At 46.4% G+C, this 24,351-nt stretch overlaps 1 protein-coding gene and 1 pseudogene across 7 annotated transcripts in view; one reads left to right on the top strand and one right to left on the bottom strand.

Annotated features, from left to right (window-relative positions):
* Nucleotides 1–9,699: 9,699 nt before the first annotated feature.
* Nucleotides 9,700–9,940, bottom strand: LOC139279424 (splicing factor 3B subunit 5-like; annotated as a pseudogene).
* A 1,228-nt stretch (nt 9,941–11,168) lies between these two features.
* LOC139279957 (low choriolytic enzyme-like) overlaps nt 11,169–24,351 on the top strand; it is a 630,591-nt gene continuing 617,408 nt past the window's right edge. For 5 of the 7 annotated variants that reach the window (XM_070899317.1, XM_070899318.1, XM_070899312.1 and 2 more), the window contains exon 1: nt 11,169–11,248. In XM_070899317.1, the coding sequence (XP_070755418.1) occupies nt 11,182–11,248 (67 nt within the window). In that variant the 5' untranslated portion in view covers nt 11,169–11,181. The remainder of the gene's footprint in view (nt 11,249–24,351) is intronic. The other 2 variants (XM_070899315.1, XM_070899314.1) reach the window with 1 other exon arrangement.

The raw sequence follows: 24,351 nt of genomic DNA, 5'->3' as shown, positions 1-24,351 counted from the left end.
GGATTCTTATGCAAGGTCTGTCTATCATAAAGCCTGGTCTGTTCCCTATATGATGAGGGAGAAGGTTGAAATTGAGTTTGACAGACTCTAACGTGAAGGGGTCTTATTACCGGTTGAGTTTAACGAGTGGGCCAGTCCTATTGTTCCTGTGTTGAGGAGTGATGGCACTGTCAGGATTTGTGGAGACTACAAGATTACGATTAACCGATTTTCGAAACAGGATCAGTATCGGTTACTGAGAGTTGATGACCTGTTCGTCATGCTAGCTGATGAAAAGTCGTTCACTAAATTGGATCTGACAGCGGCCTATATGACCCAGGAGCTTGTCGACACATCGAAGAAAGTCACCTGCACCAACATCCATAAAGGACTGTTTGTCTACAACAGGTATCCTTTTGGAATTTGTTCAGCTGCAGCCATATTTCAGAGGAATATGGAAAATCTACTAAAGTCCATCCCCAGAACTGTCGTGTTTCAAGATGACACTCTGGTCACAGGTCACAACACTGCTGAACATCTGAACAACCTTGAGGAAGTTCTACATCGACTGGACAAAGTGGGACTCAGGCTGAAACGTTCAAAGTGTGTCTTCATGGCACCCGAAGTTGAATTCCTGGGGAGGGAGATTGCTGCTGATGGCATCAGGCCTCCGGATTCGAAAACCAAGGCCATCAAAAATGCACCCAGGCCTCAGAATGTGACGGAGCTGCATTCATTCCTTGGGCTACGCAACTACTTCGGTAATTTTTTTTACCCGATTTGAGCACTTTACGAGAGCCATTGCACATGCTGCTCAGAAAAGGCGACAACTGGGTCTGGGTCAAGATAGAGCTTTTGAGAAAGCTAAGAATCTGCTCTGTTCAAACAAGCTGCTGGTTCACTATGATCCGTGTAAGCGTCTTGGATTGGCCTCTGATGTTTCATCATATAGGGTTGGATGTGTACTCCAACAAGCAAATGAGTCGGGTAAACTACAACCTGTTGCGTATGCTTCAAGAAGTTTGTCAAAAGCGGAAAGAGTTTACAGCATAGTAAAAAAAGAAGCTTTGGCCTATGTCTATGGGGTAAAAAAAATGCATCAGCATCAGAACCTGTTTGGTCTTCGCTTTCAACTAGAAGTGGATCACAAGCCACTCATTTCATTGTTTTCAGAAAGCAAAGGTATTAATACCAATGCATCGTCCCGCATTCAGAGGTGGGCATTGACGCTGTCTGCCTATGATTATATTATTCGTCACAGACCGGGCACTGAGAATTGTGCCGATGCACTGAGTCGTCTGCCTTTGCCCACATCAAATATGGAGATGCCTCAACCTGCAGATCTACTATTAGTAATGGAGTCTTTTGAGAGTGCAGATACCCCTGTCACTGCTCAACAAGTTAGGATCTGACCCTATTTTATCGGTTGTAAAACGTTGTGTCCTCAGTGGTGATTGGTCTGCAATACCCATGGAGATGTGTGATGAGACCAAATCTTACAACCGTCACAAAGATAAACTGTCCATTCAGTCAGATTGTCTACTGTGGGGCAATCATGTTGTCATGCCCAGAGAAAAATTTGTACATGAACTATATAGCACTCATCCAGGGCTCATGTTTGGTGGCCTGGAATTGACTCTGATCTGGAATCATGTGTGCATCAGTGCAATACTTGCATGCAGCTAAGTAAAGTACCAGCGGAATCTCCGCTGAGTCTTTGGTTGTGACCATGGTCGAGGATACACATTGATTTTGTGGCCGCTTTCCAGGGAAAGATGTTTTTTGTTGTGGTGGATGCATATTCAAAGTGGATAGAGTGTCATCCAGTACGTCCACAGCTACCATTGAGAGCATTCATGTCATGCTACTCTTGGTTTTCCTGACATTGTTGTGAGTGACAACGGATCTTGCTTCACAAGTCTCGAGTTTCAAGAGTTCATGAAACTCAATGGTATTAAACATGTGAGGTCAGCCCCATTCAAACCTGCTTCTGTTCAAACGATCATGCAGAGCATGAAACGTGTAACTCAGGGTTCACTGTAGACTCGTTTGTCACACATATTGCTTAGTTACAGGACAAGACCTCACACGCTTACCGGGATCTCCCCTGCTGAACTACTGATGAACAGAAGTCTCAAGACCAAGCTCTCTCTTGTTCATCCCGATTTGAATGATCATGTTGAAAACAGATGTCAAAGTCAGCAATTGTATCATGATCATGCTGCTGTGTCACGTGATACTTCTGTCAATGATCCGGTTTATGTATTGAACTATGGTCAAGGTCCAAAGTGGATCGCCGGTACTGTCACAGCCAAAGAGGGTAACAGAGTGTTTATTGTCATGCTCAAGAATGGGCAAACATGCAGGAAAAATGTAAATCAAGTGAAACTGCAGCACACGGATGAACTGGAACCGCTTGAGGAAGATGCCGTCAGTGACCAACCAACCAATGATCATTCATCAGAGGACTTTGCTATCATTACTGAACCTGGACTTTCGTTCTCTGACAGGGTCATTACCACTCCCATCAGATCGGCTACTAAGCTTCCAGTCATAACTGAATCAGAACGCTTGCCCAGAACTGGAGTTGAACTGAGACGATCAACTCATGAGCGGAAAGCCCCAGAACACCTTAATTTGTAAAGAGACTGATACTAAGATCTTGAAGGGAGAAGTTGTCATGTATTGATGGTTTGGATCACTAGACACCAGGGGGCACCACTGTCGGAGGTCATTGGGCTGTACACGTGTGTGTGCAGGTCCTGGTAAATAAGTGCTGGTACCATATCTTGCAGTCACTTTGGGCGCGAATAAAGTGGACCAGTTTACACCTGAGTGAGTTTACAGTAACAAGACTTTTGAGTCATAATATACTTAACAATCTCCAAACAGTAAATATGGTCCATGTGGAATAGTTGCCGCTGAGCCTTCAGGCAGCAAAGCATTCACAGATGAGCTGCTGGCGCAAGGCTCGAGCAATTGTTAAAGAGGCATGACAGCCCGCCCTCCTCCTCTGTCGTGCTCTGGGTTCAGGTAGCTGCATGGCTTCCTCGTCCTCTTCCTTATCATCAGCCACTCTCACCTCAGGTGGTCTTCTACTACTAGCTCCCGCTGCCTCATGATGGCTAAGTTATGCAGCATGCAGCACACAACAGTGAACTGACCGACAATCTCAGGGGAGTATTGCAAGTAGCCTCCAGAATGGTCTAGGCATCAGAAACGCTGTTTCAAGATGCCATTGGTCTTCTCTATTATGCTGCATGTCGCTATGTGTGAGAGGCAGTGTGGGGAGGCCTATAAATAGGCCCAGCGGCAGTTGGTGAGTCAGAGAGGCAGTTGGTGAGTCGGAGAGGCGTGCTTGTGCAGCTGCAGTAGGGGCAGAAGGCAAAAAAGTAGAAAGAAATTGAAAGGTGACGTCACAGCTAAGGGGGTAAGTGATTGGCTGGTGATTGGTAAGTAGTTTTTCAATTTCTTTCTTTATCAGTAAGCAACCTTTGAACATTATTGTTACCCAATTAAGTTAATCCAAGGGTTAAGTCATGGCAGGAGATCTCGGACATGTGTTATGTTCCTCCTGTACTATGTGGGAACTCAGGGACGCTTCTGGTGTCCCTAACGACGACATGTGCGGGAAGTGCATCCACCTGCAGGTCCTGATGGACCGCATTGCGGCACTGGAGCTGCGGGTGGATTCACTCTGAAGCATGCACGATGCTGAGAATGACGTGAATAGCATGTTTAGCGAGTTGGTCTCACCGCAGGTAAACAGTACACAGCCAGATAGTAAATGGGTGACCAACAGGAAGAGCAGTGCAAGGAAGGTAGTGCAGGGGTCCCCTGTGGTCATCCCCCTGCAAAACAGATACACCGCTTTGGGTACTGTTGGGGGGCAATGACTCTTCAGGGGAAGATGGCAGCGGCCAAGTTCATGGCACCATGGGTGGCTCTGCTGCACAGGAGGGCAGGATAAAGAGTGGGAGAGCTATAATGATAGGGGATTCAATTGTAAGGGTAATAGATAGGTGTTTCTGCGGCCGCAACCGAGTCTCCAGGATGGTATGTTGCCTGCCTGATGCAAGGGTCAAGGATGTCTCTGAGCGGATGCAGGACATTCTAAAAAGGGAGGGTAAACAGCCAATTGTCGTGGTGCATATAGGTACCAATGATATCGGTAAAAAACGGGATGAGGTCCTACGAGAAGAATTTAGGGAGCTTGGAGCCAAATTAAAAAGTAGGACCTCAAAAGCAGTAATCTCAGGATTGCAACCAGTGCCACGTGCTAGTCAGAATAGGAATTGCAGGATAGCTCAGATGAATGCGTGGCTTGAGGAGTGGTGCAGAAGGGAGGCATTCAAATTCCTGGGACATTGGAACCGGTTCTGGGGTAGGTGGGACCAGTACAAACCGGAGCGTCTGCACCTGGGCAGAACTGGAACCAATGTCCTCGGGGGAGTGTTTGCTCGTGCTGTTGGGGAGGAATTAAACTAATATGGCGGGGGGATGGAAACCTATTCAGGGAGGCAGAGGGAAATAAAAGGGAGACAGAGGCAATAGATAGAAAGGAGAATAGTAAAAGTGGAGGGCAGAGATACCCAAGGCAAAAAATAAAAAGGGCCACATTACAGCAAAATTCTAAAGGGGCAAATTGTGTTGAAAAGACAAGCCTGAAGACTCTGTGCCTCAATGCGTGGAGTATTCGGAATAAAGTAGACGAATTAACTGCACAAATAGCAGTTAATGGATATGATGTAATTAGCATTACAGAGACATGGCTCCAGGATGACCAAGGCTGGGAACTTAACATCCAGGGGTATTCAACATTTAGGAAGGATAGGCAGAAGGGAAAAGGAGGCGGGGTGGTGTTACTGGTTAAAGAGGAAATTAATGCAACAGTAAGGAAGGACATTGGCTTGGATAATGTCGAATCGGTATGGGTGGAGCTACGGAATACCAAAGGGCAGAAAACGCTGGTGGGAGTTGTGTACAGACCACCAAACAGTAGAAGTGAGGTTGGGGACAGCATCAAACAAGAAATAAGGGTTGTGTGCAATAAAGGTACAGCAGTTATCATGGCGACTTTAATTTACATATAGATTGGGCTAACCAAACTGGTAGCATTGCGGTGGAGGAGGATTTCCTGGAGTGTATTAGGGATCGTTATCTTGACCAATATGTCGAGGAACCAACTAGAGAGCTGGCCATCCTAGAATGGGTGATGTGTAATGAGAAGGGACTAATTAGCAATCGTGTTGTGCGAGGGCCCTTGGGGAAGAGTGACTATAATATGGTAGAATTCTTTATTAAGATGGAGAGTGGCACAGTTAATTCAGAAACTAGGGTCCTGAACTTAAGGAAAGCTAACTTCGACAGCATGAGGCGTAAATTGGCTAGAATAGACTGGCAAATGATACTTAAAGGATTGACAGTGGATAGGCAATGGCAAACATTCATAGATCCCATGGATGAACTTCAACAATTGTACATCCCTGTCTGGAGTAAAAATAAAACAGGGAAGGTGGCTCAACCGTGGCTAACAAGAGAAATTGAGGATAGTGTTAGATCCAAGGAAGAGGCATATAAATTGGCCAAAAAAAGTAGCATACCTGAGGACTGGGAGAACTTTAGAATTCAGCAGAGGAGGACAAAGGGTTTGATTAGGAGGGGAAAAATAGAGTACGAGAGGAAGCTTGCCGGGAACATAAAAACTGACTGCAAAAGCTTCTATAGATATGTGAAGAGAAAAAGATTAGTGAAGACAAACGTAGGTCCCTTGCAGTCGGATTCAGGTGAATTTATAATGGGGAACAAAGAAATGGCAGACCAACTGAACAAATACTTTGGTTCTGTCTTCACAAAGGAAGACACAAATAACCTTCCGGATGTACCAGGGGACCGAGGGTCTAGAGAGAAGGAGGAACTGAAGGATATCCTTATTAGGCGGGAAATTGTGTTAGGGAAATTGATGGGATTGAAGGCCGATAAATCCCCAGGGCCTGATTGTCTGCATCCCAGAGAACTTAAGGAAGTGGTCCTTGAAATAATGGATGCATTGGTGATCATTTTCTAACAGTTTATCAACTCGGGATCAGTTCCTATGGACTGGAGGGTAGCTAATGTAACATCACTTTTTTAAAAAAGAGGGAGAGAGAAAATGGGTAATTATAGACCGGTTAGCCTGATATCAGTAGTGGGGAAAATGTTGGAATCAATTATTAAGAATGAAATAGCAGCGCATTTGGAAAGCAGGGACAGGATCGGTCCAAGTCAGCATGGATTTATGAAGCGGAAATCATGCTTGACAAATCTTCTGGAATTTTTTGAGGATGTAACTAGTAGAGTGGATAAGGGAGAACCAGTGGATGTGGTGTATTTGGACTTTCAAAAGGACTTTGACAAGATCCCACATTAGAGATTGGTGTGCAAAATCAAAGCATATTGTACTGGGGGTAATGTACTGGCGTGGATAGAGAATTGGTTGGCAGACAGGAAGCAGAGAGTTGGGATAAACGGGTCCTTTTCGAATGGGCAGCAGTGACTAGTGGAGTGCCGCAGGGCTCAGTGCTGGGACCCCAGCTCTTTACAATATACATTAATGATTTGGATGAAGGAATTGAATGTACTATCTCCAAGTTTGCAGATGACACTAAACTGGGTAGCGGTGTGAGCTGTGAGGAGAATGCTTAGAGGCTGCAGGGTGATTTGGATAGGTTAGGTGAGTCGACAAATGCATGGCAAATGCAGTATAATGTGGATAAATGTGAGGTTATCCACTTTGGAGGCAATAACACGAAGGCAGAATATTACCTGAATGGTGGCAGATTAGGAAAAGGGGAGGTGCAATGAGACCTGGGTGTCATGGTTCATCAGTCATTGAAAGTTGACATGCAGGTACAGCAGGCGGTGAAGAAGGCAAATGGCGTGTTGGCCTTCATAGCTAGGGGATTTGAGTATCAGAGCAGGGAGGTCTTACTGCAATTGTACACTGCCTTGGTGAGGCCTCACCTGGAATATTGTGTTCAGTTTTGGTCTCCTAATCTGAGGAAGGACGTTCTTGCTATTGAGGGAGTGCAGCGAAGGTTCACCAGACTGATTCCAGGGATGGCTGGACTGACTTATGAGGAGAGACTGGATTAACTGGGTCTTTATACACTGGAGTTTGGAAGGATGAGAGGGGATCTCATAGAAATGTATAAGATTCTGACTGGACGGGACAGGTTAGATGCGGGAAGAATGTTCCCGATGTTGGGGAAGTCCAGAACCAGGGGACACAATTTTAGGATAAGGGGTAGGCCATTTAGGACTGAGATGAGGAGAAACTTCTTCACTCAGAGAATTCCCTGCCGCAGAGAGTTGTTAATGTCAGTTCATTGGATAGATTGAAGAGGGAGTTAGATATGGCCCTTATGGCTAAAGGGATCGAGGTGTATGAAGAGAAAGCAGGAAAGGGGTACTGAGGTGAATGATCAGCCATGATGTTATTGAATGGAGGTGGAGGCTCGAAGGGCCGAATGGCCTACTCCTGCACCTATTTTCTATGTTTCTATGTTGTATTCCCGTTCAGCTCCCATCCGGGTTACGCGTAGGGGCGTCATTAGCAAGGTGGCGAGGCCATACCCTTTGTCTCCCAGTATCCAGCTCTGTCCTTCTGCCTGTTGCTGAAACATGGTAGATATAACCATCGGACGAACACATCATGGCTGCTCCCAGGGTAACTTGCAGCAACTGACATGATGTGATGCACGTCATCACTCATGAACTGCACATTAATGAAGTGGAAGCCTTTTCTGTTCCTGTACATCTCGGAATCCTCCAAAGGTGCTCATAAGGCGATGTCGGTACAATCAATGCAGCCCTGTACCTTAGGGAAGCCAGCAATCCTGGAAAAGCCAACAGCCCTGTCATGCATTGCTTGGGCAGTTATGGGGAAATTTATGTCGTCATTCCTCGAGTCATTTAGTGAACAGTCACCTGCCGAATGCAGATATGAGTTGCATGTTGAGAAATGGCGCACACATCCCCAGTTGTAGCTTGGAATGATCCAGATGCATAGAATGAAAGTGCAGCTGTAACCTTCACTTCAACTGACAAAGCAGTCCTCCTGACGCTTCTCGGTTGCAGTACTGCTTTTACTAACTCACAGATCTCAGTTATTTTCTTTGTGGAAACGCAGCCTTCTGACAGTCTGTATCACTCAGGTGCAGGTACGAAAGCTTGTCTCGATATACCCAACGTGGGTAAGACCTCCTGCCCATCCCCCTACGTGCTCTGAGGTTCCTCATGCAATGATATCGAATCAATTGTCTCCTCCATAGCACAATCATGCAGAAGGCTTGCACATGGTATGGCACTGTCAGTATTGCCCCCATGATTAAATTTTAGCTTTGCAAGAGGCTCAAAACGGCAGGCAGGCAGAACAAGGTTCTTTGTTCTCTCTCCCCACAAGGTCTGTATGGGCCACACCCAGGTCTGAGCAGGTGCAGTGATTGGGAACTCCGCACCCTCTCCCCCGCCGGGTTGCATTTGATGTATAGTGCAGGCTTATGATGCCTTGCATATGCCTTCCACAGCCACCCCGCCCCCACCTCCCCACCCACCTGGGCTTGAGTTGATGGGTAGTGCAGGCTTCTGATGCCTTCTGTATGCCTTCCACAGACCCCCATTTCCCCCTTGGGCTCCTTTTGAAGCTGAGCCCCGAGCCTCTGTGTGCGGGCGAGTATCAGATTCTGCTGGCTGATGCTTCGACCCTCGAGCCCTGTTTGCAGATTTTCGGTGGTGGCGTATCAGTTTAAAAAAAATTAAAACTTACAGAATTCCATCAAACATCCATTTCCTGCATTTTAAGGTTAAAAAAATAATCTTTATTGTGCATATTTAAGTGTTCTTCGCTCCCTCCAAAATTTTGCTGAAAAATGGGGTATTTCTGCACCGGTTTTTCAATGCGCGCTGGTTTTTCTTAACTCACCAGAACGTTTTTTGGGAGTGGTCACATACGCCGGCCTAGGAGAATTTTTTGGGGGGCAAACTTATATAATTGAGAAAAACTGGTGCAGACATCAGGTTACGCCCTCATGACACAAAAAAAACTAAGCTAGAAAAATCGTAACTGAGTTACATTGGTGCACATTCATTGGGGAAACTTACATTTTTTTAACTTATGCCAAAAAAAGCGGCGTGCATGGCAAAAAAACAGCGCAAATCACTGGGGAAAATTGAGCCCATTAATAAATGTCTCAGAATAAGGGGCCATCCATTTAAAACCGAGATGAGGAGGAATTTCTTCTCTCAGAGGGTTGTAAATCTATGGAATTCTCTGCCCCAGAGAGCTATGGAGGCTGTGTTGAATATATTTAAGGCGGAGATAGGCAGATTTTTGAGCGATAAGGGAATAAAGGGTTATGGGGAGCGGGCAGGGAAGTGGAGCTGAGTCCATGATCAGATCAGCCATGATCTTATTAAATGGAGGAGCAGGCTTGAGGGGCCATATGACCTACTCCTGCTCCTATTTCTTATGTTCTTATGAAAAGCGCCTTTCACAACCACTGGATGTCTCAAAGTGCTTTGCAGCCAATGAAGCACTTTTGGAGTGTAGTCACTGTTGTAATGTGGGAACTATCTCCTCTCCCCTATACCCTCCCCTCTAGACCCTCTCCTCTTCCCCTAGACACCCCTCTACCTCTCTTCTCCTCCGGGGCCCCCTCCGAAGACCCGTCCCTCTCCCTCTCAGGCCTCCTTGCTCTTGTTGCATGGCGGGCCGCAGCATCTTCTCCATGAGGTTGTTGAAGCGGACGTGGGCCTTGGTCTCTTTCTCAGCCATGGCGAAGTAGTTGAGCAGGTCGAAGTGGCCCATGTAGGCGAACGAGTCGTAATGCTACTCCCACTTGGTGGTGTCGGTGTGGCCTGTGCCGGTGTACTTGGACTGCAGGTGGTCCAACTGGCTGTGGATGTTGTAACGATCTGTCATGGCGCCCCGGACCCCGGCTCAGACCGACAATAGAACACGAGGCCTTGACGACTAGGTCAGGCCGCTAACTGCAATCCAACCCAACATGGCCGCCTGAAGCCACAGCACAGAAAACCAACATGGCCACTTGAAGCCACAGAGCAGAAAACCCAACATGGCCACCTAAACCCACAAGGCGGAAAACCCAACATGGCTGCTGCCTGAAGCTGCAGCGCGGAAACTTTTTTGTGCAAAGTTTTCCGGTAACTTTCAAAGTGCACCCGCTGTCAGGAACCACAGAAAATGCCTGCAAGGTCTTCCGAGTTCCTTTCGCTGTGAAACAGGCTCCTGCGCCTGCTTTCATTAACTGTCACATTTTCGTCCATAATTGCTGGGCAGTTGGTAGGCAATTAGCCCAACTCTGCACCAGCAGTAAGTATGGGATTTAGCGCATGTGCTTTGAACTTGCTCTTCGTTCTCTCAGAGTACGCTGTCATAAACACCGCAAATCTGCCCCAAAGATTTAGATTGACAAGCAGTTACTATTGTCATGCAGCAAATGCAGCAACAATTTCACATACAGCAAGATCTCACAAGCAACAATGAGATACATTACTATTTCACTGTTTCTTGTTGATGTTGGTTAAGGAAAGAGTGTAGACCATGATAACAGGAGAACTCCTGCTCATCTCCGAATACAACTGTGGGATATTTTGCATTTGAATAACCAAACATCAAATCCTCAGTTTAATGTCTCATTTAAAAGAATCATAGCTGGAATAAAAAGCAAAACATAAAGTACTTTGCGCCAGTCCCGCAGACCTTGATTACTAACTCTGCTCTGGGGTAGGCTGCCCCATCTCCCGACGCTGCCTTATAATATGCAATAGTAACTAGACATATATTTCTATATACATCAAGTATGCAGTCTGTGATGACACCGCTATACATGCATGAGCAAGAATCATTAAACTGTATATAAAATGTCATACATTTATTAATACATCTTGTGTGAACTTGTCCCCAGACTGGCGGTTCATGTTTCCAGCAGCCCTGTTTTTACACATTTCTATAATGTCGCTAATACTTGTTTTCTGGATTGAATTCCCGAAGTCAGCTCATCCCTCCTCCCCGCTCTGCTCAGCTCCGCGGCCATTTTCCGGGCTATTGAGGTGGGAGCGGTTGAGCCCACGCGCCGGCGCTGACGGCGGTTTTTTCTTGTTAAAAAAAGCGGGAAACGGTCGTGAGCGAGACGGCGCGAAATGGTGGGAGGAGCGAGCGCGAGCGCGGGCCTGAAGGAGGCGCCGGCGGAGGACGAGGAAAGCAAGTGTGAGTCCATCGCAGTCAGCCTGAAACCCCGGGCCGTGGTGGGGGGTTTTCTCAGCTCTGTAGGGCCATCAGCAGCTTGAGCCCAACCGGCTTCTTTTGTCAGCGGGGTCTGGTTTTAAAGTTTGTTTGGTTTGTCTCCGAGCCTTTCTGGAATCAAAAAAAAACAACCGGCGCGGTCCCAGCTGCTTCACGGTCTCATGTTTCTGCCCGCCCCATTGCTCAGTCACTATAAAAGATGGCAGGATTTACCTTCTCAGGGATTCCTTCAGGCAGGATTTACCTTCTCGGGTATTTCTGCCTATCCCACCCTCCGTTTCGCATAACATCCAATCTTAGGCAGTACCAGCGACAAGATGTGACACCAGCCTCAGGTTCCCTTCTGTCGCTTCAAGGTGAATCTGAGGCAGCAGAGCCTGAGAATCCCCTCCTCCCTGGCTCTGAGGCTGTTGTAGCTACAGGTCCAGGTCCGCCTGTCTGGAGATTCTCTGGAAATCCCAAGACAACGTTAAGTTTCTAATTAGAATGGAAGGATAGTTGTGACTCATAGCCTGCAATTCTTGCACCATGTGGAAACCTTCAGTGTGTCTTGGAGGCCCATGTATGCAGGAAGTGCTTCCAGCTGTTTAAACTGATGCTGAGCGTTTGAGCTGGAGGGGCAGCTGGATTCACTGCAGGGCATACGGGTGGCTGAATGTTTCCTGGATCGCAGATTCCAGCAGGTGGTCACTCACAGCCAGAGTTCAAATAGCAAGTGGATGTCAATGCGGAAGGGTGATGCAAAGGACTGCACGGGGGATACACCAATGTGTGGGAATGTAGCAGCAATTGGAGATTCGATAGTCAGGGGGACAGACAGATGGGTAGTTCTGCTAGTCGATGTGAGACCCCTGTGGAGTGCACCCCACTCTCCTGTCCTGTGACAGTTGGAACTGGTGCTCTCCACTCTCTCTCCTGCGACAGTTGGAACTGGTGCTTTCCACTCTCTCTCCTGCGACAGTTGGAACTGACGCTCTCCACTCTCTCCTTATATATATCAGTAATTAACTTTTAGCATTGTTGTTGCCAATTTAAGTGTATCTAAGGGTTAAGTCATGGCAGGAGAGCTCGGACACATGTTATGCTCCTCCTGTACGATGTGGGAAGTCAGGAACACTTCCGGTTTCCCTGACGACTACGTGTGTGGGAAGTGTGTCCGCCTCCAGCTCCTGACGGACCGCATTGCGGAGCTGGAGCTGCAGGTGGATTCACTCTGGAGCATGCACGATTCTGAGAATGACGTGAATAGCACGTTTAGTGAGTTGGTCTTACCACAGGTAAAGGGTCCACAGCCAGATAGGGAATGGAAGACCAACAGGAAGAGCAGTGCAGGGAGGGTAGTGCAGGGGTCCCCTGCGGTCATCCCCCTGCAAAACAGATACACCGCATTGGGTACTGTTAAGGGGGATGACTCATTAGGGGAGAGCGGCAGCAGCCAAGTTCATGGCACCGTGGCTGGCTCTGCTGCACATGAGGGCAGGAAAAAGAGTGGGAGAACGATAGTGATAGGGGATTCAATTGTCAGGCGAATAGATAGGCGTTTCTGCGGCCGCAACTGAGACTCCAGGATGGTATGTTGCCTCCCTGGTGCAAGGATCAAGGATGTCTCGGAGCGGGTGCAGGACCATTCTGAAAAGGGAGGGTGAACAGCCAGTTGTCGTGGTGCATATAGGTGCGATATAGGTAAAAAATGGGATGAGGTCTTGCGAGACGAATTTAGGGAGCTAGGAGTTAAATTAAAAAGTAGGACCTCAAAAGTAGTAATCTCAGGATTGCTATCAGTGCCACGTGCTAGTTAGAGTAGGAATCGCAGGATAGCTCAGATGAATACATGGCTTGAGAAATGGTGGAGAAGGGAGGAATTCAAATTCCTGGGACATTGGAACTGGCTCTGGGGGAGGTGGGACCAGTACAAACCGGACGGTCTGCACCTGGGCAGGATCGGAACCAATTTCCGAGGGAGAATGTTTGCTAGTGCTGTTGGGGAGGTGTTAAACTAATATCGAGGGGATGGGAACCTATGCAGGGAGACAGAGGGAAATAGAAGGGGGGCAGAAGCAAAAGATAGAAAGGAGAATAGTAAAAGTGGAGGACAGAGAAACCCAAAGCAAAAAGGGCCGCATTACATCAAGATTCAAAAGGGGCAAAGTGTGTTAAAAAGACAAGCCTGAAGGCTCTGTGCCTCAATGCGAGGAGTATTCAGAATAAGGTGGATGAATTAACTGCGTAGATAGCAGTTAACGGATACGATGTGATTGGCATCAGGGAGACATGGCTCCAGGGTGACCAAGGCTGGGAACTCAACATCTAAGGGTATTCAGCATTTAGGAAGGATAGATAGAAAGGAAAAGGAGGCAAGGTGGCGTTGCTGGTTAAAGAGGAAATCAATGCAATTGTAAGGAAGGACATTAGCCTGGATGATGTGGAATCGATATGGGTGGAGCTGCGGAATTCCAAAGGGCAGAAAACGCTAGTGGGAGTTGTGTATAGACCACCAAATAGTAGTAGTGAGGTTGGGGACAGCATCAAACAAGAAATAAGGGATGTGTACAATAAAGGTACAGCAGTCATCATGGGCGAATTTAATCTACATATAGATTGGGCTAACCTAACTGGTAGCAATGCGGTGGAGGAGGATTTCCTGGAGTGTATTCGGGATGGTTTTCTAGACCAATATGTCGAGGAACCAACCAGGGAGCTGGCCATCTTAGACTGGGTGATGTGTAATGAGAAGGGACTAATTAGCAATCGTGTTGAGCGAGGCCCTGTGGGGAAAAGTGACCATAATATGGTAGAATTCCTTATTAAGATAGAGAGTGACAAAGTTAATTCGGAAACTAGGGTCCTGAACTTAAGGAAAGGTAACTTCGACGGTATGAGGTGTAAATTGGCTGGAATAGACTGGCAGAGGATACTTAAAGGGTTGACGGTGGATAAGCAATGGCAAACATTTAAAGATCACATGGATGAACTTCAGCAATTGTACATCCCTGTCTGGAGTAAAAATATAACTGGCTCAACCGTGGCTAACAAGGGAAAGTAAGGATATTGTTAAAACCAAGAAAGAGGCATATAAATTGGCGAGAAAAAGCAACAAACCTGAGGACTGGGAAAATTTAGAATTCAACAGAGGAGGACTAAGGGTTTAATTAAGAAGGGGAAAATAGAGTGCGAGAGAAAGCTTGCAGGAAACATAAAAACTGACTGCAAAAGCTTCTATAAATATGTGAAGAGAAAAAGATTAGTAAAGACAAACGCAGGCCCCTTGCAGTCGATTTCAGGTGAATTTATAATGAGGAACAAAGAAATGGCAGACCAATTGAACCAATACTTCGGTTCTGTCTTCGCAAAGGAAGATACAAATAACCTTCCGAATGTACTAGGGGACAGTGGGTCTCGTGAGAATGAGGAACTGAAAGATATCCTTATTAGGCGGGAAATTGTGTTAGGGAAATTGATGGGATTAAAGGCCGATAAATCCTCGGGGCTGATAGTCTGCATCCCAGAGTACTTAAGGAAGTGGCTCTCGAAATAGTGGATGCATTGGTGATCATTTTCCAACAATCTGTCGACTCTGGATCAGTTCCTATGGACTGGAGGGTAGCTAATGTAATGACACTTTTTAAAAAAAGAGGGAAAGAGAAAGCGGGTAATTATAGACCGGTTAGCCTGACATCAGTAGTGGGGAAAATGTTGGAATCAATCATTAAGGACGAAATAGCAGCCCATTTGGAAAGCAGTGACAGGATCGGACCGAGTCAGCATGGATTTATGAAAGGGAAATCATGCTTGATGAATCTTCTGGAATTTTTTGAGGATGTAACTAGTAGAGTGGACAAGGGAGAACCAGTGGATGTGGTGTATTTGGACTTTCAAAAGGCGTTTGACAAGGTCCCGAACAAGAGATTTGTGTACAAAATCAAAGCGCATGGTATTGGGGGTAATGTACTGACGTGGATAGAGAACTGGTTGGCAGACAGGAAGCAGAGAGTCGGGATAAATGGGTCCTTTTCAGAATGGCAGGCAATTACTAGTGGGGTGCCGCAGGGCTCAGTGCTGGGACCCCAGCTCTTTACAATATACATTAACGATTTGGATGAAGGAATAGAGTGTAATATCTCCAAGTTTGCGGATGACACTAAACTGGGTGGCGGTGTGAGCTGTGAGGAGGACGCTAAGAGGCTGCAGGGTGACTTGGACAGGTTAGGTGAGTGGGCAAATACATGGCAGATGCAGTATAATGTGGATAAATGTGAGGTTATCCATTTTGGGGGCAAAAACACGAAAGCAGAATATTATCTGAATAGCGGCAGACTAAAAAATGGGAAGGTGCAATGACACCCTGGTGTCATGGTTCATCAGTCATTGAAAGTGGGCACGCAGGTACAGCAGGCGGTAAAGAAGGCAAATGGTATGTTGGCCTTCATAGCTAGGAGATTTGAATATAGGAGCAGGGAGGTCTTACTGCAGTTGTACAGGGCCTTAGTGAGGCCTCACCTGGAATATTGTGTTCAGTTTTGGTCTCCTAGTCTGAGGAAGGATGTTCTTGCTATTGAGGGAGTGCAGCGAAGGTTCACCAGACTGATTCCAGGGATGGCTGGGCTGTCATATGAGGAGAGGCTGGATTAACTGGGTCTTCATTCACTAGCGTTTAGAAGGATGAGAGGGGATCTCATAGAAACATATAAGATTCTGACGGGACTGGACAGGTTAGATGCGGGAAGAATGTTCTCGATGTTGGGGAAGTCCAGAACAGGGGACATAGTCTTAGTATAAGAGTTAGGCCATTTAGGACTGAGATGAGGTGAAACTTCTTCACTCAAAGAGTTGTTGACCTGTGGAATTCCCTGCCACAGAGAGTTGTTGACGCCAGTTCATTGGATATATTCAAGAGGAAGTTAGATATGGCCCTTACGGTTAAGGGGATCAAGGGGTATGGAGAGAAAGGAGGAAAGGGGTACTGAAGGAATGATCAGCCATGATCTTATTGAATGGCGGTGCAGGCTCGAAGGGCCGAATGGCCTACTCCTGCACCTATTTTCCATGTTTCTATGTTTATTCGATATGGGGACAGACAGGCAGTTCTGCTACCGTCGATGTGAGACCCCTATGGTATGTTGCATCCTTGGTGCCAGGGTAAGGAGTATCACGGAGAGTGCAGAATATTGTGTGGGGAGATGTGGAAGAGCGAGAAGTCAATGTCCATGTTGCAATTAACTACATAGGGAGGAAGAAGGTTGAGGTCTTGCAGTCAGTTAAGGAGCTCGGGAGGAAGATAAAAAGCAAGATTTTAAAGGTAATAACCTCTAGATTGCTCCCTGTACCACGAGCTAGTGAGAATAGAAATAGGAGGATAAGGCAAGTTAATGTGTAGCTCGAGCCATGGTACAGGAGTGAAGGCTTCAGATTCCTAGAACATTGAGATAAATTCTGTGGTAAGGGAGGAACTTGTTCAAGATGAACAGGATGCACCTGAACAGAGCTGGGACCAATATTCTCCTTGGCAGCTTAATTAGCGCTGTGTGGCAGGGTTTAATGTATTTCGGGAGGGGGTTGGGTGCCAAGACGTAGTATTAAAAGGTAGAAACATGTTGCACAGATGACTGGGAGAGACAGAGTTACAAAATTATGCAGGGTCATAGGAAATACAAAGGTGGAAGTTAGGTTTGGAGTGCATGTGTGTAAATGCTAAAGTGTGGTTAATAAGATTGTTGAGCTGCAGGGTCAAATATGATGTATGATTGATAACTGAGACCTGGCTCAAAAGCGGGGAGGATTGGATGCTTAATATTCCTGGGACAAGGTATTCAGGAAATATTACACAGGATAAACGGCACAGAAACAGGCCACTTAGCCTAACCAGTCCATGCCAACATTCATGCTCCACTCGAGCCTTTTCCTGTCTTTCCTCATCTAAATCTGTAAGCATAACCCTCTATTCCCTTCTCCCTCATATGCTTGTCTAATCTCCCCTTAAATGCATCGATACTATTCGCTTCAACCACTCCCTGTGGTAGCGAATTCCACATTCTCGCCACTCTTTGTGTAAAGAAGTTTCTTCTGAATTCCCTAATTGATTTCTTGGTGACGATTTTATATTGATGGCCTCTAGTTGTGCTCTTTCCCACAAGGAAACATTCTCCCTGTATCCACTCTATCAAAACCTTTCGCAATTTTAAAGACCTCTAATAGGTCACCCCTCAGCCTTTTTTCAAGGGAAAAGAGACCCAGCCTGTTCATCTTTCCTGATTTGTAGACACTTGCATTTCTGATATCATCCTCGTAAATCTTCTCTGCACCATCTCCAATGCTACATCCTATTTATAATATGGTGACCAGAACTGTATACAGTGTGGTCTAACCAAGGTTCAATGGAGGTTTAGCATCATTCAAGATGGGGAAGGACAAAAAGGAAGGGGGTAGCAGTTTTGATTAAAGAAAATATTAGTGTTAGAACGAGAAAATGTCGTTGCGGGGTCCTAGATAGAATCTATTTGGTTGGAGTTAAGAAACAGCAGAGGAGCTATTCTATCAATTGGTGCATTTTATAGGCCAGCAAATAGTGGGAAGAAGATAGAGGAGCTGATTTGCAGGGAAATTTAGATGTACCATAGAGTAGTAATAATGGGCCCAAGTTTCCACAGGATAAAAAAACGGGCGCCCCTCCGAGCTGGGCGCCCGTTTTTCGCGCCTAAAACGGTGCCTAAAAAAAACCTCGCAATTCTGGAGTGTTCTGCAGCTCCTTGTCTGCTTGGCGCGGAGCCTACACTCGCGCCGATTTTGTAAGTGGGAGGGGGCGGGTACTGTTTAAATTAGTTTTTTTTCCTGCCGGCAATGCTGCGCATGCGCATTGGAGCGTTCGCGCATGCTCAGTGTGAAGGAAACATTGGCACTTGGCCATTTTTGTAGTTCTTTGTAGCTGTTTAATTTTTGAACATTTTTTTAATAAAAGCACATTAGCACTTGCAGCCTTCTCACTGTCTCCTTCCCCCCTCCCCCGCGGGAATGAAACGGCTGTTCCCTTCCCCCCCCTCCCCTCCACGGGAACGAAGCGGCTGTTTAATTCCCCCCCCTCTCCCCTCCGCGGGAACGAAGCGGCTGTTCCCTTCCCCCGCCCCCTCCCCTCCACAGGAACGAAGCGGCTGTTCCCTTCTTCCCCCCCCCGCGGGAACGAACGCCTGCAGAATTCTCTGCCTGAAGCACTTTCACACAGGTAGGAAGATGGCTTATTTAAATTTTTCTTTGCTTATAAATGTTTATTCAGGTTGGATTTATTTGTATAATATTTGTAGAAGTATAAATAAGGATTTATTGTAGAATTTAATGAGTTCCCCTCCCCCCCACCTCGTTCTGGACGCCTAATTTGTAACCTGCGCCTGATTTTTTAAATGTGTAGAACAGGTTTTTTCAGTTCTACAAAAATCTTCACTTGCTCCATTCTACTTTAGTTTGGAGTACGTTTTCACTGTGGAAACTTTCAAATCAGGCGTCAGTGGCCAGACACGCCCCCTTTTGAAGAAAAAATTCTGTTCCAAAGTAGAACTGTTCTACCTGACTAGAACTGCAGAAAAAAAAATGTGGAGAATTGCGATTTCTAAGATAGTCCGTTCTCCACCAGTTGCTCCTAAAAATCAGGCGCAAATCACGTGGAAACTTGGGCCCAATGGGATACTTTAACTACCCAATATTGAAATGGGGGCAGTGATTGTGTTCAGGGCAGAGGTGGGGAGGAATTTCTGAAGTGTGTTCAGGACACCTTTCTTGATCAGTATGTTTCCTGCCAAACCAAAGAGTTGGTGTAGGATGAAGCAGTTAAAGGGGATGTAAGGCTGATGTTAGCTTGATAATACAATGGAGTATCAAGCTGAACATTATAAAGTATAGAGGGGAAGTGAAAAAGGAAATAAGAAAGGCAGAGAGACAGTATGAGAATAAGATTGGCAGCTAACATAAAAGGGAATCCAAAGGTCTTCTATAGGCATATTAACAGTAAAAGGTTTGTCAGAGAAATGGTGGGTCTGATTATGGACCAAAATGGAGATCTATATGTGGAGGCTGAGGTACTAAGTGAGTACTTTGCATCGGTGTTTACCAAGGAAGAGGAATTTGCCGAAGTTAAGGTAAATTAAGTGGCTGTCGAGATACTGGATGAGATTAAAAAATAGATAAAGAGAAGGTACTTGACAGGCTGACAGCACTTAAAGTGGATAAGTCAGCCAATTCAGATGGAATGAATCCTCGGTTGCTGAGGGAATTAAGGGTAGAAATTGTGGAGGTGCTGCCACAATCTTTCCATCCTGCTTACATACAGGGTGATGCCAGAGGACTGGAGGATAGCAAATGTTGCAACTCTTGTTCAAAAAAGGAGAGAAGGATAAACCTGGCAATTACAGGCCAATCAGTTTAACGTCAGTGGTGGGGAAGCTGTTCGAAACAGTAATCCATGGGAAAATTAATAGCCACTTGGACAAGCAAGGACTAATAAAGGAGAGCCAGCACAGATTTGTTGAAGTCAAATCATATTTGACAAAGCTGATTGAGTTTTTTGATGAGGTAACAGAAAGGGTGGGTGAGGGCAGTGCAGTTGATGTTGTGCATAGGGACTTTCAAAAGTCATTTTATAAAGTACCACATATTGGGCCTAAGTTTCCACAGGATAAAAAACGGGCGCCCCTCCGAGCTGGGCGCCCGTTTTTCGCGCCTAAAACGGCGCCAGAAAAAAAACGCGCTATTCTCGAGCGCTTTGCAGCTCCTTGTCTGTTTGGCGCGGCACCCAGGGGGGGGCGGAGCCTACACTCGCGCCGATTTTGTAAGTGGGAGGGGGCGGGTACTATTTAAATGAGTTTTTTTCCTGCCGGCAACGCTGCGTGTGCGCGTTGGAGCGTTCGCGCACGCGCAGTGTGAAGGAAACATTGACACTCGGCCATTTTTGTAGTTCTTTGTAGCTGTTTAATTTTTGAAAATTTTTTAATAAAAGCACATTGCCATCAGCACATCAGCACTGAGGCTACCCTTCTCACTGTCTCCTTCCCCTCCCTCCCCTCCACGGCAACAAACGGCGGTTTCCTCCCCCTCCCTCCCCTCCACGGCAACAAACCGCTGTCTCCTTCCCCTCCCTCCCCTCCGCGGCGGCAACAAACCGCTGTCTCCTTCCCCTCCCTCCCCTCCACGGCAACAAACGGCGGTTTCCTCCCCCTCTTTCCCCTCCACGGCAACAAACCGCTGTCTCCTTCCCCTCCCTCCCCTCCGTGGCGGCAACAAACCGCTGTCTCCTTCCCCTCCCTCCCCTCTGCGGCGGCAACAAACCGCTGTCTCCTTCCCTTCCCTCCCCTCCACGGCAACAAACGGCGGTTTCCTCCCCCTCCCTCCCCTCCGCAGCGGCAACAAACCGCTGTCTCCTTCCCCTCCTCCCCTCCACGGCAACAAACGGCGGTTTCCTTCCCCACCCCACATGGGCATGAACGATGGCTGCAGCACTTTCACACAGGTAGGAAGATGGTTTATTTAATCTTTTCTTTGCTTATAAATGTTTATTCAGGTTGGATTTATTTGTATAATATTTGTAGAAGTATAAATAAGGATTGATTGTAGAATTTAATGACTTCCCTTCCCCCCCCCCACCTCGTTCTGGGCGCCTAATTTGTAACCTGCGCCTGATTTTTTAATGTGTAGAACAGGTTTTTTCAGTTCTACAAAAATCTTCACTTGCTCCATTCTACTTTAGTTTGGAGTACGTTTTCACTGTGGAAACTTTGAAATCAGGCGTCAGTGGCCGGACACACCCCCTTTTGAAGAAAAAATTCTGTTCCAAAGTAGAACTGTTCTACATCACTAGAACTGCAGAAAAAAAAATGTGGAGAATTGCGATTTCTAAGATAGTCCGTTCTCCACCAGTTGCTCCTAAAAATCAGGCGCAAATCATGTGGAAACTTGGGCCCATTAGGTTTGTTAGAAAAGTTGAAGCCCATGTGATAAAAGGGGCAGCAGCACTTTGCTGATGGATGTAACATTTGCTAAGAGATAGAAAACAGCACATTGTGGTGAATGGCCGTTTTTCAGACTGGAGGAAGGTATACCGTGGTGTTCCCCAAGGTTCAATACGAGGACCACTGCTGTATTTGATGTATATTAACGACTTGGACTTAGGGGGTGCTATGTACACTTTTGAAATTTGCAGATTACATGAAACTTGGAAGTGCAGTAAATAGTAAGGAAGATAGTGATAGACTTCAAGAGGGCATAGGCAGGCTGGTGGAATGGGCTGACACATGGCAGATGAAATTCAACACAGAAAAGTGAGTTGATACATTTTGGTAGGAAGAATGAAGAGAGATATTACAAGCTAAATGATGCAATTTTTAAGTGGATTCAAGTTAAAAAAGAGACCTGGGGGTGTTTGTGTACAAAACTTTGAAGGTGGCAGGACGGGTTAACAAAGCAATTAATAAAGCATATGAGCTCCTGGGCTTTATAAATAGAGGCATAGAGCACAAAAGCCAAGAAGTTATGTTAAATCTATATAAAACACTCGTTCGACCGCAGCTGGAGTATTGGGTCCAATTCTGGGCACCACAGTTCAAGAAGGACGTGAAGGCTTTATGGAGGATACAGAAGAGATTTACTAGAATGGTTCCAAGGATGAGGGATTACAATTACGTAGATAGGCTGGAGAAAGTGGAGGTGTTCTCTTTAGAAGAGAAGGCTAAGAGGAGAGCTAATAGATGTGTTGAGAAATCATGAAGGGTTTAGATAGAATAAATAAAGATAAACTGTTTCCAATGGCTGAAGGGCCGAAAACGAGAGGGTACAGATTTAAGGTGATTTGCAAAAGAAAATCAGAAGTAACATGAGGAAAAACTTTTTAACGCAATAAGTGGTTCGGATTTTGAATGCATTGTCAGGGTGGTTGAAACAAATTCAGTACAGGTACAACGTCTTAAATCTGACAACCTCGGCACCGAGACCATGCCAGGTTTCGGCTTTTACCGGATTTCGGGCAAGAAAATCAATACGTCTAAAAACTGGCAACTTCGGGACCGAGACTGTGCCGGTTTTAGGATTTTTCTGGATTTCGGACCTCGCTGATGGCGCTCCTTGGTGCCTGCCAATCCACCATTCCTCGTCGCCCACCGATCCTTGCCGCCCGCCACTCCTCGCCGTCTGCCGATTCTCGCCGCCCGCGGTCCCCTGGCGCTGGGTTTTTTACTGGTTTCCTCATCCCTCGCTGCCCGATGTCGGCATCTTGGCTGTTTCAAAAATGTCCGGTTTTCGGACAATTCCGGTTTTCGGACAGCCGGATTCCAGATGTTGTACCTATAGTAGCTTACAAAAGGCAATTGGATAAATACTTGGAGAAAAACATTGCCGGGTAATGCAGAAAAAGCTGGTGAATGAGACTAACTGAATTGCTCTTCAAAAGAGCCAAAGGACTCCTGAATGATCTCCTTCTGTGTTGCATTTTTCGATGGTTCTGCAGGGTGGAGGAGTCTCCAAAATCATTGTGCTCATGCAGGCAGACAAGAAGCTCCGGAAATTACTGGCTCAGGCACAGTTAAGAGCATCAGTGAAGGACAGGCTGGTGATATACCCTAGCAGGGTACCTACATAATACTTGTATCCCTGCTGTCAACTCAGCAGAGATGCAGCAAGCTTAGCAACTTCAATGTGCATTCTCAAGACTGTCACCTGATCACGGACATCATCTCCTCTCATTCTAACTCTTAATTTTAGGGCCTTCTCATCACAGATTCCGAACAGACCTTGGAGGAGGATAATCCTTCTGCAGATTCACTTTCGGCATTCCACCCCGTCCAGATAGCAACTCAGATATTGGCTCTCTGCATGGACTAGATAGTCAGCTGAAAGGGTCTGCATGTGATGTAACACCCAGCACGAATGGGCAGGGACTGCCCAGGAGAGACCTTGCCAGTGGGCGAGGCCCTCTCCCAGCTCTACTAAGGAAGAGAAAGATAAAAACTTCAAGAGCCCAAACATAAGAAAACTGATGGTCTCACATAAAAAGCTGTATTGGAACCATGACAAGAAGTTATACCACTGTGGCTGAGATTGTGTAGTCTGCATCCAGCCTCTGGTGCTATTTTGTATGACATCACCACTGTGCAATCTACCCTGGATACTGCAGTAAGCAAGGATGCTGCAGCTGGACTTCACTGCAGGAATCCATCCGAGCATACTTTGCAGCTTTGGTGGAAGTTTAAACCACTGGCATTCAGACTCTGGGCTCCACAATGGAAAGATTAATGGATGGAATCGATATGGGCTTTGAAGTGGTCGGTTTCCTTCAGCAATCTGCTCTCTTACAGATCAGCAGATGTGATGTGCCACAGTCCCAAGACGTGATGGGAGCAGTGTGTGCTGCTCTAACTTGGGACATGTGCACATTTGCCCACCACAACCAATACCCACCATAGTGCCAGCAAGTGAGCTGTGATAGACTGCCCCGGTAGCAGTCAAGTTACAGCAGTCTGCGGCTGGGGCCTCACATGCTCAAGCACCCAAAAGTCACTGGCCGCAAGCATCCCAAGGGTTCTCACATGAGGAATAGCAGCCTTTTATCATCGCTGCTCAGGCCTCTAAGGATGCACCTTTTAGGAGTAATAGTGTTAGGAAACCCTCTTTAAAGTAAAACACTATATGGGGGAGAAATTCGTATGTTTGGCGCCACAAGATGATGCTAAAATGGTGTTCAGAGCTCTGTTGCCAGCTGATGGCAGTTCCTGCACCGCACGCCATATCTGTCTTGCCAGAAGCACTGCCAGTAAACTCAATCACCACGGAGATCATGACGTCAGTGAGTGTGCAACGCTCATTTAACGCCTGATCTCCCAACTTCATTTTAGCCATTGAATTTGCCGTCTGGAGAACAACAGGTTGAAGTGGTGTGCAGCAGCACGAAGCTGGCTCCAGCAACACTATTTAAAAGGATCTTCACCGATCAGTCGCACCTGACAGGATTTTGAAGTTTGAGTGGCTGTGTGTTAGTTCCTGCTCTTGCAAGAGTTTTCTGAAGTAATTTCAAGGCTATTTAGTATCAGGGGGTGTTCTGG

This window comes from Pristiophorus japonicus, chromosome 14 (genome assembly GCF_044704955.1).
Source record: "Pristiophorus japonicus isolate sPriJap1 chromosome 14, sPriJap1.hap1, whole genome shotgun sequence".
Taxonomy (NCBI): Eukaryota; Metazoa; Chordata; class Chondrichthyes; family Pristiophoridae; genus Pristiophorus; species Pristiophorus japonicus.
This window is presented reverse-complemented; position numbering and strand designations above follow the sequence as displayed.